This window comes from Mytilus trossulus, chromosome 7 (genome assembly GCF_036588685.1).
Source record: "Mytilus trossulus isolate FHL-02 chromosome 7, PNRI_Mtr1.1.1.hap1, whole genome shotgun sequence".
Lineage (NCBI taxonomy): Eukaryota > Metazoa > Mollusca > Bivalvia > Mytilida > Mytilidae > Mytilus > Mytilus trossulus.
In genome coordinates this window covers 73,743,377-73,758,654 of record NC_086379.1, presented here as the reverse complement: position 1 = coordinate 73,758,654, position 15,278 = coordinate 73,743,377, and the positions used below count along the sequence as shown (strand labels likewise).

Here is a 15,278-nt window from a genome sequence, read left to right as displayed (position 1 = left end):
TTGTTCATTTATCATACAGTACTAACAATTAGTGCATTAACAATATTTGTAATAAAAATTAACAAAAAAAAAAGAAATTGTAACTAAAATTGTTACTAAAACTTTGATTGCCATTTCCACTAAAATGGTAAGAAAACTTTTACACAATGTATCTAAAATAAAAATGAATTAAAAAAGAATTATTTCAGAATCAAAATATCTCCAGTTAGAGTTATTAATACAATATACTAAATAATCTGATAATTATAAAATCAAAGTTAATTGCTGGAAAAATATAAAAAAAATTGTAAAATACGTTTCTGAAAAAAATTAATTTCAACTTTTAATTTAAAACTAATGCCTTATGAAATGCAATAATAAAGTATGATAATTGTAAACATCTTAGGCCGTGTTCACACCAAACGCCGTGTACAGTAAACATGTTTACATTTGGTTTAATGTAATCTACACTAGTTTCACATAAGATTTGTCCACATCTATACACCTTGTTTAGTTACCTGTACATAAGATTTGTTCACACTTGTAAACTATTTGTCATTTAAATGTTCATTACGTGGAACCGAACTCAAATTTTCGAACAACTTTTCTAGCAGTAAGGAAACGACCAATTAACTAAAAAAAAGGGGGGGAATTTCCTACAATTTGATTAAAATAAAAACATTATAGTGTTAAATATTGAATTGGTACCATCGAAAAAAATTGAATATTAATTTTCGCGCGAGAAAAAAATCGGACTCAGAGCCCCCCCCCCTTTAAAAAAAAAAGTAAAGTGGTTGCTCCTTTTAGAAAGTCATTTTGGTTGATTTGCAGTACTTTAAAGATGTCTCGACTACGCATTAAAATGTATCCTGCATCAGCGTGCTTATAGACAAAGAAAATGAATTGCCATATTAAGGATCACTACATATCTATCTTTTCTTTTTATTTCAAATGATATTGTTTCTTCAAGTTTGTTTTTTATTTGGCAAAACGAGAGGGTGATATTTTTTTTTATTTCTAATTGTATTCTAACGGATCTGAGATTCTATACAAACAAACAATTAACCTCACCCTTTTTCAGTAATGCATTTATGAGTGAATCGTTGTATAAGTAAAGACCAGTGGCAAATATTTCTGTCAGAGTGTACGTTCAGTCGATTCGGGAAGACCGTATCTAATGAATTATGTGTTCGGTAATGATGATGAATGAGTCTTGATAAGGGCTACGTAAAGTGTTTTTATAACAAATAAATATATCAAGTTTAGACAAATATTTCTGTAAAGAACTTTATTAATAAGTGTTATAAGTATCAATTTTATATAAAAATTGTTTCTTTTTTTACATTTAAATGGAAAAATTACAGTTCGGAATGTCTAGTTTTGTGTACACTGAACCTACACAAGGCCTACATCGACTATCGACTGCATGTAGACAAAAAATGATTTAAACTACATGTAAACATTGAGTTTTATCAATGGGGACGTAATTATGTTTAGTTCATGTGTGAGTTACACTTACACAACACCGAGTTTAGGTCAATGTGAACACGGCCTTAATCATTGAATTATAAATAATTGTGATATGCTGAATTCAACATGAATATTAACATATTTTTTGACTGTGCTACATGAACTTTACTTATTATATTTTCATCTTTTCAGTCATTTTCTGTATGAGCTCTAACATCAAGCCTTGAGGCAGAGATGTAAATGATGGTAGTCGTACTACCTCTGCCATGTTTTCCTGCATATAATTCTCACAAATAGTTTTGATACTTTCTGAAATATAGAATCAAAAATTTTTAAATATCAAGTCTTACCAAAGAAACTTATTTACTATGAATTCAGAATACAAATGACAGGTATCTTAAATACCTCAACAAGAACATTTTTCACTCAATTTTATTATGTGAGTTATGGTTAACAGAAATAAATGTTAAACAAAGTTTGTACCGGAAATAAACACTTTTATTATAAAACCAGTTGTTGGCATGACACATGATATGTTCTTCTCATATATTTCACGATACTAAATCCTTAAAGGGAAGGATTGCGATTGATATTCATATGATCAAGACATAATAATCTTTCAATTAGTTTGATTGAGTTTGGGGGCTGGCATGTCAGTAACTGCTAGTAGTCCTTTATTAATTTATTTATCATTGTCATTTTGCTAAACGTGTTAGTTTCTTTTGTTATCTATTCTGATTTTGGAATCAGACTTCTTTTAGACTCAGTTTTACTGTGCGTATTGCTGTATTTTTGTTTTCTCTACATTGGCTAGAAGTATTTATATTTTTTTTATGTCCTTAAATATCACAAAAATATTTATAGATTTTTTTTTGTTGTAGAATTTCAGAGATAAATAAAAACAGTCAACCTTAACATACTGTGGATTCATTTATTTTCGTGGGTACCAATTTGCGTGGTTTGAGGAAAACTTGCATATTTGTGGATATTTAAATTCGTTGTTTTTGTAAATTCTGCATACATTCCTTAAGCAAATTTGTAATTCGTTGAACATTTGAATTCGTGGTTCTTCGGTATCCACGAAATCCACAAAATTGGTATCCCACTAATATTAATGAATCCACAGTAAGTATCCTCCACAGGAGGATATAATTTTAACTTTCTTTATGATAAATAACAGGCTGATCCAGGTACAGATTTGTTTCCCTTTATAGTTAGGCATTTTTATATGTTCTAATTTCTTACCTATTATAGGAAGTGCCGAGATAACATCTACATATACCTCCACCACATTCTGTATAGTTAATGCTGAACTCAGTTCAAAGATGGCCAAGGACTTCAAACCATCTAAGGAAAACCTGTCTGCAGCTGTAAACAGATTGATATGAATAAATAAAAATGTGAAGAACTGTAGATTCCTTTTTTTTTGTGGATTTATTTTAAGAAAAACTATATTTCGTCGAAATATGATTTGTGGCTTTGCCAAATTCTTTATATAAGCCTGCAAAAATTTGTTATTCATTGGACATCAGAATTAATTTTATATATAATAACTACTTTTTTCATTTGCAAATCTTTATACAAGTAGCCTATCCAAAAACAATAAAATTTAACAAAGAAATTTCTAGACATCCTTGATTGGACATCTCTTTCCATGAATAGTAAAATGTAAGTGATATAAAATCCATTCATTAGTTTTACTGAGTTTATCCAATATTTGAAATTGAATTACGATAATGTTAATAATACTTTTATAAAGCGAGTACAAGGAAAAATGTTTAATGATAAAAACTTAGTTTACCTTAATGATAAACATAAGTTTGCCTCTGGCCTTTGTTAGTTTTGTATGATTTTTAATTTTAGTTTCTTTTATATATTTTGAAGTTTAGTATGACGTCCATTATCAATGAACAAGTATACAATTTTGTTTAGGGGCAAGCTGATGCACGCCTTTGATGTGGAATTTTCTTGCTGTATTGAAGACTCATTGGGGGTCTTTGGCTATTTTCTGCTCTTTGGTTGGGTTTTTGTCTCTTTGACACATTCCCCATTTTTTTCTCAATTTTATTAGTTACTTACTTCTCCAAACCTTTGGAAGAATCTGACTTTGACAGTTTTGTGGTAGCTTGTTTGTGAAGATGTAATGTTATATGATTGAGAACGCTCTGTCATTAGTTACTTACTTCTCCAAACCTTAGGAAGAATCTGACTTTGACAGTTTTGTGGTAGCTTGTTTGTGAAGATGTAATGTAATATGATTGAGAACGCTCTGTCATTAGTTACTTACTTCTCCAAACCTTAGGAAGAATCTGACTTTGACAGTTTTGTGGTAGCTTGTTTGTGTAGATATAATGTAATATGATTGAGAACGCTCTGTCATCCACATCCTTTAACTCAACTGGTTTCTATTAAAACAAAAATGGTCAATCATAAGTAAAATTTGTCTCTAAAGCATTCACAGTGTTTATGTAAAAAGTAAAATCACAAAAATACTGAACTTAAAGGAAAATCAATCAGGAAAGTCCATAATCACATGGCAAAATCAAAAAACAAAAGGCATCAAAAACGAATGGACAAAAAGTAAAGCGATTAAACTGAATTCTTATGTTGGGTACCTTTGCCTTAATTTAAAAAAAGATGATAAAAAACAACCATGATCTCAATTGTATATACCTATAGCAATGTTTTTATAAACATTAAACTTGAATTGACTGTTTTACACATAATTTACTTTTGAACTTCACAACAAAAATAAAATTATCAAAAAAATAATATGTCTTTTTTTAGAGGTACTTTCCTATTGTAATAAAGGTAAAAGGGAAATCCATAGATTCATTGAGCCTTATTACGCTGGCATACAACTTGAATATACAAAATAAATTGAAGAATCTTACCTCATGTGACTTTGAAAGTGATTCATATGATGGAGGGGATTCAGCAGATACATTATAATTTGTTGCTGATAAACTCTGAAAATAATAAAGAAAATATTATGCCGTAGCAGAACATCTAATTTATTTATGAAGATAAAAGTTAAAAATTTATCACAACTCTTATGGATTTCAGGCAATTAAGAGCTTTACAGATTGTATAGACAAATGTGTATTGTTGAAGACTATGTTGAGACTTTATCTTAAATATTCAAAATATCAAGTGAATCTCAGAAAATTTTCGGGTTATTGAGAGCTTATCATTTAATGTTGTGAATAAAACTGTGCCATCACATTTTAACTAAATTTTGTCAAATATACCAATGAGTGAATGTATAATTCAAAATTGGACTATGAAAGTTTTCATGAAAATAAGGTTATAGACCTTTTTCTGAATGCATTCACATATTGAGCTGTTAGTGAGTCTGCTATGATGAGTTACAGATGGAATTTATGTTTGGTTCCAACTTCCACCTAACGATACTTGTAGTAAGTTGTAGAAACTACAGGCTTTGGACTTCAAAATGTTTTTAGAAAAATACTGTTTATACATACTTTAATGCTCAAATTTCCACTCCTATAACTTGTTTCATTTTATTTATGCCAGGAAGGCCATTAGTGTTGTTCCAGCATATCTAGTTTCTATCTGTTGACAATTTACATTTATCCTGACATGTATTTATTGATATGTAACTGTTTTACAATATAAATGTATGAAGATTTAAGGAGGTGTAAGTGCTCATAGTTTTACCTTTCCACTGGAACCATCAAAACTGAACATAGCTCTGAAATATTCTGATCTCACAGACATGATAGCTCGGTGACCATGGAATATATTCCCATTTACATTAAATGACACATCACTGAACTGTGAATTGTTAACGAGCTTGGCCAGATCATTGGTAATATCAGCTGGAGAAGGTGGTAAGTCTATAACAGAATAACACATTTATCAATTATACTTTAGTTTAAACTTTCATTTTTTTTAAGAATTGAGCAACTGTGTATATCAATCTATCAATATTTATATTTCATGACGATGATGTGTTTACTGTTGGATCATTGTTTATAGAGAAATTGTACTTTATATAATAATAAATGAGTGATCTTTGAATAAGGTCAATATATTGATCATTTGTTAACCAGCCTTACAGTTGTGAGTTAGATATGAAGGCAATAGAATTAGGCTTTTGATTGCATTTCATGTTTACATTACCCCAAAAATAACAACACAGATGCGTAAAAATCTAAATTAAGCTTTTAACAAAAGTTGAAATAAGAATGTGTCCATAGTACAAGAATGCCCCACTCACACTATCATTTTCCATTTTCAGTGGACCGTGAAATTGGGGTCAAAACTTTAATTGGCATTTAAATTAGAAAGATCATATCATAAGAAACATGTGTACCAAGTTTCAAGTTGATTAGACTTCAACTTAGTTAAAAACTACCTTGACCAGAAACTTTAACCTGAACTTCACACTATCATTTTCTAAGTTCAGTGGACTGTGAATCGGGGTCAAAACTTTAATTTGGCATTAAAATTAGAAACATCATACCATGGCAAACATGTGTACTAAGTGGTGAGTTGATTGGACTTCAACTTCATCTAAAACTACCTTGACCAAAAACATTAACCTGAAGCGGGACGAACAGTGAACAGCGAACAAGTGAACGGACACAGACCAGAAAACATAAAGCCCCTCCACTATCTTAGGTTATAGTAGGTGGGGCATAAAAAAAACTATAATAAACAACAACATATACATGTATGAAGGATATGAAATTACCAAAGTTGAATTTTGTTCCAGATATTTTTACAGCATCAATCTCACACCAGTTTCCAGCAACTGTACAATCAACCTCTATCCTTAGTATATTGCTCTGGAAAGACAGTCTCTGTAAAATTTTAAGAAATAAAATCAAGATTAGAACCAAACAAATCTGAAGGTTTTACTGAATAACAAATTCAAATGAGAATTATGGTGCATGTATTTTTGTACTTTCTAAATAACAACAAATGTGTTAAAAGAAGGAAAATAATGGATATGACTGGTTGATTTATAAATACTTTATGTCTAGTGGAAATTCCAATATGGGTTGACAAGATAAAATTTCAAGCCTTTGAAATACACTCTTCTTTTCTTAAGACTGATACAATGAATTGAAACTTGAGCTTGCTAGTTCACCAGGTAGTTTGTTAGTAAATTGTTACCCATAAGACATGTCTCCCTTCATTAAGACATTATACTGATTCTTAATTGTTCATTCTTTTGAGTTCTTAATGCTTGGTGTTAAATACATGTACCTATTTTAAAGTATTAATTTGACACAAACCTAAAACTGACGTGCTAATTGAAGCATGCTAACATGAAATTATTAAGATAGTTACTATAGGATAAACATTGGATGTGCATAGGACAGAAATAATTATCTCTTGCAAGTAAAAGAATACAAAACCCAAATAGATCTTTGGCAACAGTGTTTTTTTCTGTTTTTCTGACAGCAACCAAAGAGATAGATGCTTTATAACTTTTTTTTGCATTTGATTAACAAGTGTTTTTTTTCAAAGAATATCACCTTTTTTACGTTGATTACTCATCTTGTTGAAAAAGAAAAATATCAGATACTTTACATAATTTTACCTCAAAATCTGGTGAAAATATCCTACTATGTGTAATACAACTGACTTTGGGAGTATTCCATACTTTAACCCAACTTCCATTTGGATGTTTTGCCTTTATACACTTAACCATCCCTGCATGGTATGTCTCATAAATATCTATTTTGTCAATGTAAATCTTCTCTTCATATTCAATCTTAAAAAGATAAAATATCATTAGAACAAAAGTTGAAACAACACATGAAAAAAATAATGTTCCATTGTTTGATATACAATGTACCAAAGAATTTTCTGAATTTGTTATGCAATAGTTGATCAATAAACATCAAAGCAGTGTGTATGCTGTTATTTCACCAATTTGTAGCTAGTCTGACATTTTTCTGAACATACTTTAAATAATTATTGTGGTATCTTTATTTCCATAATATCAATTTAAAATTTCTATTACATTGCCAAAAGTATGATGCAATTATTTTGGTATTTCAATTGAAGAAATTATTACTGTCAGATTTTTATACATTGAACAATAATAAACAATCAATGTATATATATTTTGTTTGAGTTTACACATGGCTATTTTATCCATATTAATTTACAACAAACAACTCCTGATTTTCAAAGAAAAAAATTTGTAAGTGTTCCATGATTATTATATTCTTTAATATCATAAATAAAATATTTGATGCATCTATCAAAGAATTGTAGTTTTTTCTTAATACTAGTAAATAAATATACCTCAATAAACTGATTAGCATCTTTGTGTTTTTGAGCCCAAGCTCCAGCTATATCTCCATACTTAGGATACACCCTAGGTTTTCCTTCAACACAAGATGCTGGCCAACTGTAATTAAAACACATATGATTGGGATATGTCAAGATAGTCACTTGCAATGAAATATATATGTTTCCAATATTTTTTGGCACCAGTTATAAATATCTGTTTGGTTCAACTTTTAAGTGTCATCACAGTCTAATGCTGGCTACATCTTGCAACAGTCAAGAAAGGCAAACACGTTAAAATTTTTTAGAAAAAATGGAAATATTTGAAAGTAAGTTTACCTTTGAGAATCATACTGTGAAGAATAGTGAAGCACTTTAGACACCCACTGTTCTACAAAGTTTGGATTGTTTCCGTTACTGCTTGTCACTGCCTTGTAAGCCATTTTATCAATTCTGAAAAAGACTCTGCTGTTAATACTCTAACATTATAAAGTTGTTATACAAATGCAATGCACAAATTTCCAACATTTAAAAAAAATCTTTATCTCAATGTGCTTTAAGACCATTTGCAAAACTTTAATATCTGAACTCATCAATGTTTAAAATAACAGTCAAAGTTACTTCATTTTAGTGTAAATAACTTAGGTTTTACAGTAACCAAGAAGCATAAACTTACAAAACTTGAATTTTTGTTTATTTGCAGTTGCTTAGATTTGTTACCTAGCATATAACTTTACATGAACAAAAGTAAACAAACAAACAGACACAATGTTATATTTTAATCTTTATTCTAATCCAGAGAGATGTTTATAGAGTCTTTATAATCTGTTAATTGTTACTATTGTATGCAAATACCATTCCTTTCCATTTTCTTAAACTTTCCTTTCATCAAAATAACATTTTAATTTTATATTCTTCTTGCATGTATTTATAGTAAAATAAAAACAAAAATCCCTCTGAAAATACTTTAAAGCTTTTTTTAAAGAAAAGGTAAAAACATTTTGCCTATTAACTGCATATGTAAATTCCTCACATTTTGATTTGTGTTAAACACTTATCTCAAGGACGGAAGGTCGCCTAATCTTAGTGTCAACTTAAAATATTATTGGCAGAAGATCATTTGTATATGATTTTGTGTAGTTGCAACTGATCTGATTCACTATTCAACAATGTTTAAAGTTGCTATTCTGTTAAATTCTGTAAATAAATTATTTTATTAAATATCTTTATTTTTCACATCAACATACTGATCTTGATTTGAGTGGTTTCTTTTTCTTGATATACACTGTGTAAGTAAGGACAGAATGGACCTTTTGGAATCTGTCATCTATAAATTAACTCTGCATTAAATTATTCTGTCTGCAAATCACAAAGAGGAAAATAATACTAATTATTAAACATGTTAATCTGATATATAAAAGTATTAATATATATAATAAACTGTTAACAAAGAGATATGTCTCAACCTTTTGCTATTTTGATAGTACATATAAAATGCAAATGATGAAATTGAAATTGCAATACTTTTAAATGTAAGTTATTCAAAAATATTCAGTCAATAGACCATGACTGAGAGAACTGGGCAAAATAATCCCCAACAACTGCATACCAAATATCAATGACCTTTCACATGATTACCCTTAAACTAACCTAATCACATGGTTCATTAATACATCTGAATTCCATTTTTGGCTCAGGTTGAATCCTACAGTCACAATTTTTTTCAGCCCCCAGAGCTCTTGTAATTATACCAGATATATCATTTTGTCTCTGCCTGACCGATAGATAGTTGGCTAATCATGGCTTATTGGAAATAATACCCCATCTCCTAATGATATCTTGATGGTGGTGATATCAAAAACTTCACAAATTTAGCTGTAAGCAGTTGAGCTAAGAAAATACTTCTTTAGCTCAATCGGTTTACAAGCTGCCTTGACAAAGCAATTTTGTAATGAAATTCATGCTCTCCAGTAATCCAAATCTTATGGTTTTTGGCAAGGTTTTTTTTGTAGGAAGGCATCCAAGGAAAAAAATAAAATACCCTTGCCAGACATCATAATTATTTGGACTAGCTCTCTGATTTATACACATGTAATTTGCACTAAAATATCCTCTTAACGATACTTTTGAGACAATATGTCTCTGTTTAATGCAACATATACAAAATTCGGAGGTGTTAATTCTTTATGTGATTGTCAATAATTGATGTTTTTAATGAATTTAAAAAAAAATTATACTATCATCATATTTCAGTCTTAAAAAAAAAAAAATAACTTGCACATTTAAATTTTTTTGTTTTTATTTAAACTTTTAGTAACTATTGTGTTTATTTCAGGATGGTAAAGATTAAGTTATACTATCATCATATTTGAGTTTTTTAAAAAGTGTTAACTTACACATTTTATTTAAATTTTTAGTAATTATTGTATTTAACTTTCCAATGGCTAGGCTGTCCACAACCACCTGCATTTCTACAAGATTGTGCCAGCCTTCCAACAGGAAACCAAGACCGTTTCTATCACACAGCAACTTGTTAGCGAACAACAGCTCAGCTGATATCAACAGGTTTATATGTTTGTTGTATATTTGTTTATCTGTATGACTGAATCACAGGCACTTGTTTTTATCCATAGGAAGGTCAACTATCCATATTCTATTTATATGGATAGTCGACCTTCCTATGGATAGAAACAAGTGCCTGTGGACTGAATGAATAAAAATACTACAAATCATATTTATGTTATTAATATGAAAAAATACTTATTTTATTATTATATTTTATGTTATGTTATAACCTCAATAAAAAAAATAATAGAAGAATGGATGATACGCCTCACAAGGTGTGGCCGATATGTCCCATGGACGATGTGGCAGTATGGCCAAGCATCCTATGGCCATCGAATTCTAGTCAAATCGGCACCTGGTTAAATCGGCACTCGGTCAAATTGGCACCCAGTATATAGTCAAATCGGCACCAAGTCAAATTGGCAACTGGTTAAATCAGTCTTTGATGAAGTCAATTCGGCACCCATGTTAAATTTGTTTAATATAATATATACGGTTGTGTACAAGATGTAACTTTGTACAGGGTTTTTGTACAAGTTATAAGTTTTTTGACACACATTTTCTTACACCAGGTCCAGGTGGATACAAGTTTATCTTTAAAAATATTCTAGTTCAATCTTTAAATTCAAATTTATATACTTTAACCTAACATTTCGTGCTATTATCCTTGTCCTCACAATGGAAATGAGGATACCTGAATGGTTTAAATTCTGATTTTGATTTTCTCCTGATACCACATCGCATATATATCCATAAAAAGTCTTTTTGTGGTCTAATAATGTTTTTGTATTAATTCTCACTAGTAGATTGTATCATATAGTTGTGAAAATATGACATAAATATGCTAAACAAAAGCCGGTTTCACTATGTACTTGATTAAAGTTATTAATTAATTGAAAAGAAAATTTATCAAAACATCAGTCACAAAATTTGAGAAAACTTTAAATGATTAACATTTGAGTTTTTACTGCTTTTTAACATGTAATGCATGATAAAATCCAACCCCTCATGATCGAATTTATAAATTTTTAGAATTATTTATAAATATCTTGGACTATTAAGCATAATACATGTAGTCCCAGTCCCATATATTATATCAAATATTATTGGATGCCGAATCGACTTGAAATAGGTCCTGATTTGACTAGATGCCGATTTAACCAGGTGCTGATTTGACTTTTTCTATGGGTGTCGATATGACCAGGTGCTGATTTGACTTGTACCCTGGCCATCATAGAAGTTTGGAGGGCGCGTCTCAAAAGCTGTTATACACAAATGTGTAAATGGATCAATTAAGATTTACACTTTTCTTTTTTTTGTTAGTATGTGTTGCATTAAAACATATTTTTTTGTTAGTGTTACAGTCAAACATATTTTTTGTTAGCCTTACATTAAAACATATCTTTTTGTTAGTGTTACATTAAAACATATTTTTTTGTTAGTCTGTAAAACTGTGTATAACAAATAATGATACCTTTCTACTCTACATTACTTTTTTGTATATGCAACTTGCCATTAAGGTACAGTATTCGACAATCGATTGATTCGACAAGAGTTGATTTTTCCTTCAGGTTTTAATTCAATTCAATTAAAAAGAATGAATTGAATAAACACATTAACGATCGATTTATTCAACAAAACTTTAATGATAGATAGATCGATAACGATTGAACATTGTTTGTCGATTCAATCAACTCAATGTATTAATGATGGATACTCGATTGTAACGATTGATACGATCGATAACGATTGAACATAGTTTGTCGATTCAATCAACTCAATGCATACGTGTTATGACGAAGACTCGATCGTAACGATCGATACAATCGATAACGATTGAACGTCATATGTCGAATCAATCAACTCAATGTATTTTGATGAAGACGTCACTCGATCGTAACGATCGATACGATCGATATCGATTGAACGTCAAATGTCGAATCAATCAACTCAATATATTTTGATGAAGACGTCACTCGATCGTAACGATCGATACGATCGATATCGATTGAACGTCAAATGTCGAATCAATCAACTCAATATATTTTGATGAAGACGTCACTCGATCGTAACGATCGATACGATCGATATCGATTGAACGTTATATGTCGAATCAATCAACTCAATGTGTTTCATGAATACTCGATTGAACGCCATATATGGAATCAATCGACTTAATTTGTTAATGGTATAAACTACTTAATAAATTTTATTAATAAAGATTTAACAAAATAAGTTGTATAACTGTATTTCCCACTTCAGCACTGATGGAGATAAACTCTATGAAAATAATATATGTCAGATTGGGTACGGAGATATTAGTATAGTGAACATAAAATGTACACACAATTGAAACAGATACAAAAGTTGAAGCATAGGAATTTGCTGTTTCAAAGACTTTTTACACTGATAAAACATTTTTAACATTAATTCAAGTTTTGAAGAAGGTTCATAGCAACAGTTTCGGGAGAGAAAAATACGAATGTCACAAAAATGTGTATTGTAATAGCCAGTTTATGAGAGTAGTATATATAGATCATTAAAATGAAGAAACTGAAGTGAGTAAACAAACATGAAAATTATTATCAAATGAATATTAGAGGAAAGATCGTTCAATGTGCCTGCTTGTGCTGTAGTAAATATATGCTGGCTTAATTGCGCATATACATTTTTTTTTTATAGCTGTATTAAATATAAGCCATCTAGAGTCGTAGACTGTGTTTATGTGCCTTTTAGCGCAGTAGGCTGTGTCAATTTATCGCTTAGCACCGAAGTCTATGCTATTGTATCAGATTCCGGTTAGGGTTGGAGCAAGAACATATATATTACTGTATACTGTTCCCGAGATTCACTTGTTGTCGAGTATCGAGTTGCGAGTTAAGAAAGTCGAGTTGCAAGTTACAAAAGTCGAGTTGCGAGTTACAAAAGTCGAGTTGCGAGTTACGAAAGTCGAGTTGCGAGTTACGAAAGTCGAGTTGCGAGTTACAAAAGTCGAGTTGCGAGTTGCAAAAGTCGAGTTGCGAGTTAATAAAGTCGAGTTGCGAGTTACGAAAGTCGAGTTGCGAGTTACAAAAGTCGAGTTGCGAGTTACAAAAGTCGAGTTGCGAGTTATAAAAGTCGAGTTGCGAGTTATAAAAGTCGAGATGCGAGTTACAAAATTCGAGTTGCGAGTTAAGAAAGTCGAGTTGCGAGTTACAAAAGTCGAGTTGCGAGTTACGAAAGTCGAGTTGCGAGTTACAAAAGTCGAGTTGCGAGTTACAAAAGTCGAGTTGCGAGTTACAAAAGTCGAGTTGCGAGTTAAGAAAGTCGAGTTGCGAGTTACAAAAGTCGAGTTGCGAGTTAAGAAAGTCGAGTTGCGAGTTACAAAAGTCGAATTGCGTAAAAATGTGGAAACTAAAATATTTTATTTTTTTGGTGTAACTGTATAACTTTTTGGAATGATGATTGCTTATAGAATTGTACAAAGTGTTTGTGGTTTGGACTTTATCTGTGTCTCTTGTAAAAATAATATGGACTAGATTATAACTACGTATAGTATTTTCTTAAGAAGCAGATAGACTTTTGAAATACAGCAGATGGCTTGCAGTTTAATTATATTTAAATTTCATACATAACACCGACTTATTAAACGTAAAGGGAGATAGCAACTAAACTATAGTACATGTATGTAAAACACCCCTTCTGCAGATTTCGTTTAAAGTGGGCTATTTGGGGCAGCTGCAGAGCCGGGCAATCAGGGCCGTAACTACACTGCGGCAAATGAGGCATTATGCGTCATGTTGGAAATTTAAAAAAAAAAAAAGAAACAAAAGATTGTCTTCATTTCAAATTGTTTTCACGGAAAGTGTCCTGCAAGAAGCAAGTTCTCTTCTCTCTCTTGTGTCGCCCCTGCATGTTTTTCGTGATCCATGTTTCTATTTAACTTTTGCTTTTCAGAGTTGATTGTCTATTGTTTGTACTTCTGTGTCCCGGGTTTAAACGACTCAGAGAAAATACCCAATTTTTCTTAGTATGAATGGTAAAATTGGGTATTTTCTCTAAGTCGTTTAAATCACTCGAAACTAGACGAGACATTCACAAAAGTGATATAGATATGTATTATAAATATCGAAAATTGAATATTTTAATTAGCAAAATAAAAAATAACAAAAATATTTGTATCATAAAATTATACCCATGGGCTTATAGGATAAAACTAGATAGCTGCCATGGTTTAAATCAAAATAAGACCACCAATTTCCCGGTATCAAATTATTTGAAGAAAAAAAACATATTGGCATATGACCTTTTACATTGGAGGGTTAAACTTGCATTAAGTCGTGTTTAGACCCTTTAACAGAAAATAAAGGAAAACGAGTAAAAGTGCAAGGAACCTAATCGCACACAGCGTCAATGCATAGAAAAAATACAAAAGATCAATGGTCAAAGTTTTTATTCCTGTTCTCCATCTTGATAGTTGTTGGAGGGTCTTCAATAATAAAAGAATCATTAATACCGTAAAACAAGTTCAAGATGGTCCCTGGTGTCAACCTTAGCAGGAATAGAACTTAAAGTATAATACTGCCCTCTCAATATATTTAAATCTAGTCATAAAAAATCACCAAAGTCAGCACAATACAAGACAAGAACTGACAGACCGGTATTTATGCTTATGAGAGTTGCAATTTTTGCTTTATTCTTCATATTGGTCTTTTAATCTTGTCCCTAAAACCGAAAAATCTTACATAACGCTTAATCTATATTTTTGATTTGAGACCAGAATATTGTCGAAAAAAATAGTTAAAAATTATATGCGTTGCAATGTAAGAAAGAATCCGGGAAACGATCAGAATGCACAATTTTGCGTTATTTTTCTCGGAGCTTCTTGAGCGGCCCCCAGACCCCTCGCCGAAAAAATTTCGCCTGGCTACGCTCGGCAAATATATTTTGCCTTGCCTCACTATCAAAAGAGGCTATTTATGGCCCTGGCAATTTTCGTTAGGGACCGCAAA

At 30.8% G+C, this 15,278-nt stretch overlaps 1 protein-coding gene across 6 annotated transcripts; it reads right to left on the bottom strand.

Moving 5' to 3' along the window:
• Positions 1-249: 249 nt before the first annotated feature.
• On the bottom strand, positions 250-11,851 carry LOC134725773 (TD and POZ domain-containing protein 1-like). Of its 6 annotated transcripts, none has more exons than XM_063589919.1 (11): positions 11,762-11,799; positions 8,970-9,081; positions 8,062-8,175; positions 7,738-7,843; positions 7,025-7,198; positions 6,170-6,278; positions 5,131-5,309; positions 4,344-4,418; positions 3,737-3,854; positions 2,695-2,817; positions 250-1,758 (listed from the first exon to the last, which is right to left on the bottom strand). In XM_063589919.1, the coding sequence occupies exons 2-11, from the start codon at positions 9,047-9,049 to the stop codon at positions 1,622-1,624; spliced, it is 1,215 nt and encodes a 404-aa protein (XP_063445989.1). In that variant the 5' UTR covers positions 9,050-9,081; positions 11,762-11,799; the 3' UTR covers positions 250-1,621. The 6 variants fall into 6 exon arrangements, with proteins under 6 accessions (XP_063445989.1, XP_063445990.1, XP_063445992.1 ...); XM_063589920.1 differs by having other exon boundaries at positions 11,780-11,799; XM_063589922.1 differs by lacking the exon at positions 8,970-9,081 and having other exon boundaries at positions 11,762-11,851.
• Positions 11,852-15,278: the final 3,427 nt, after the last annotated feature.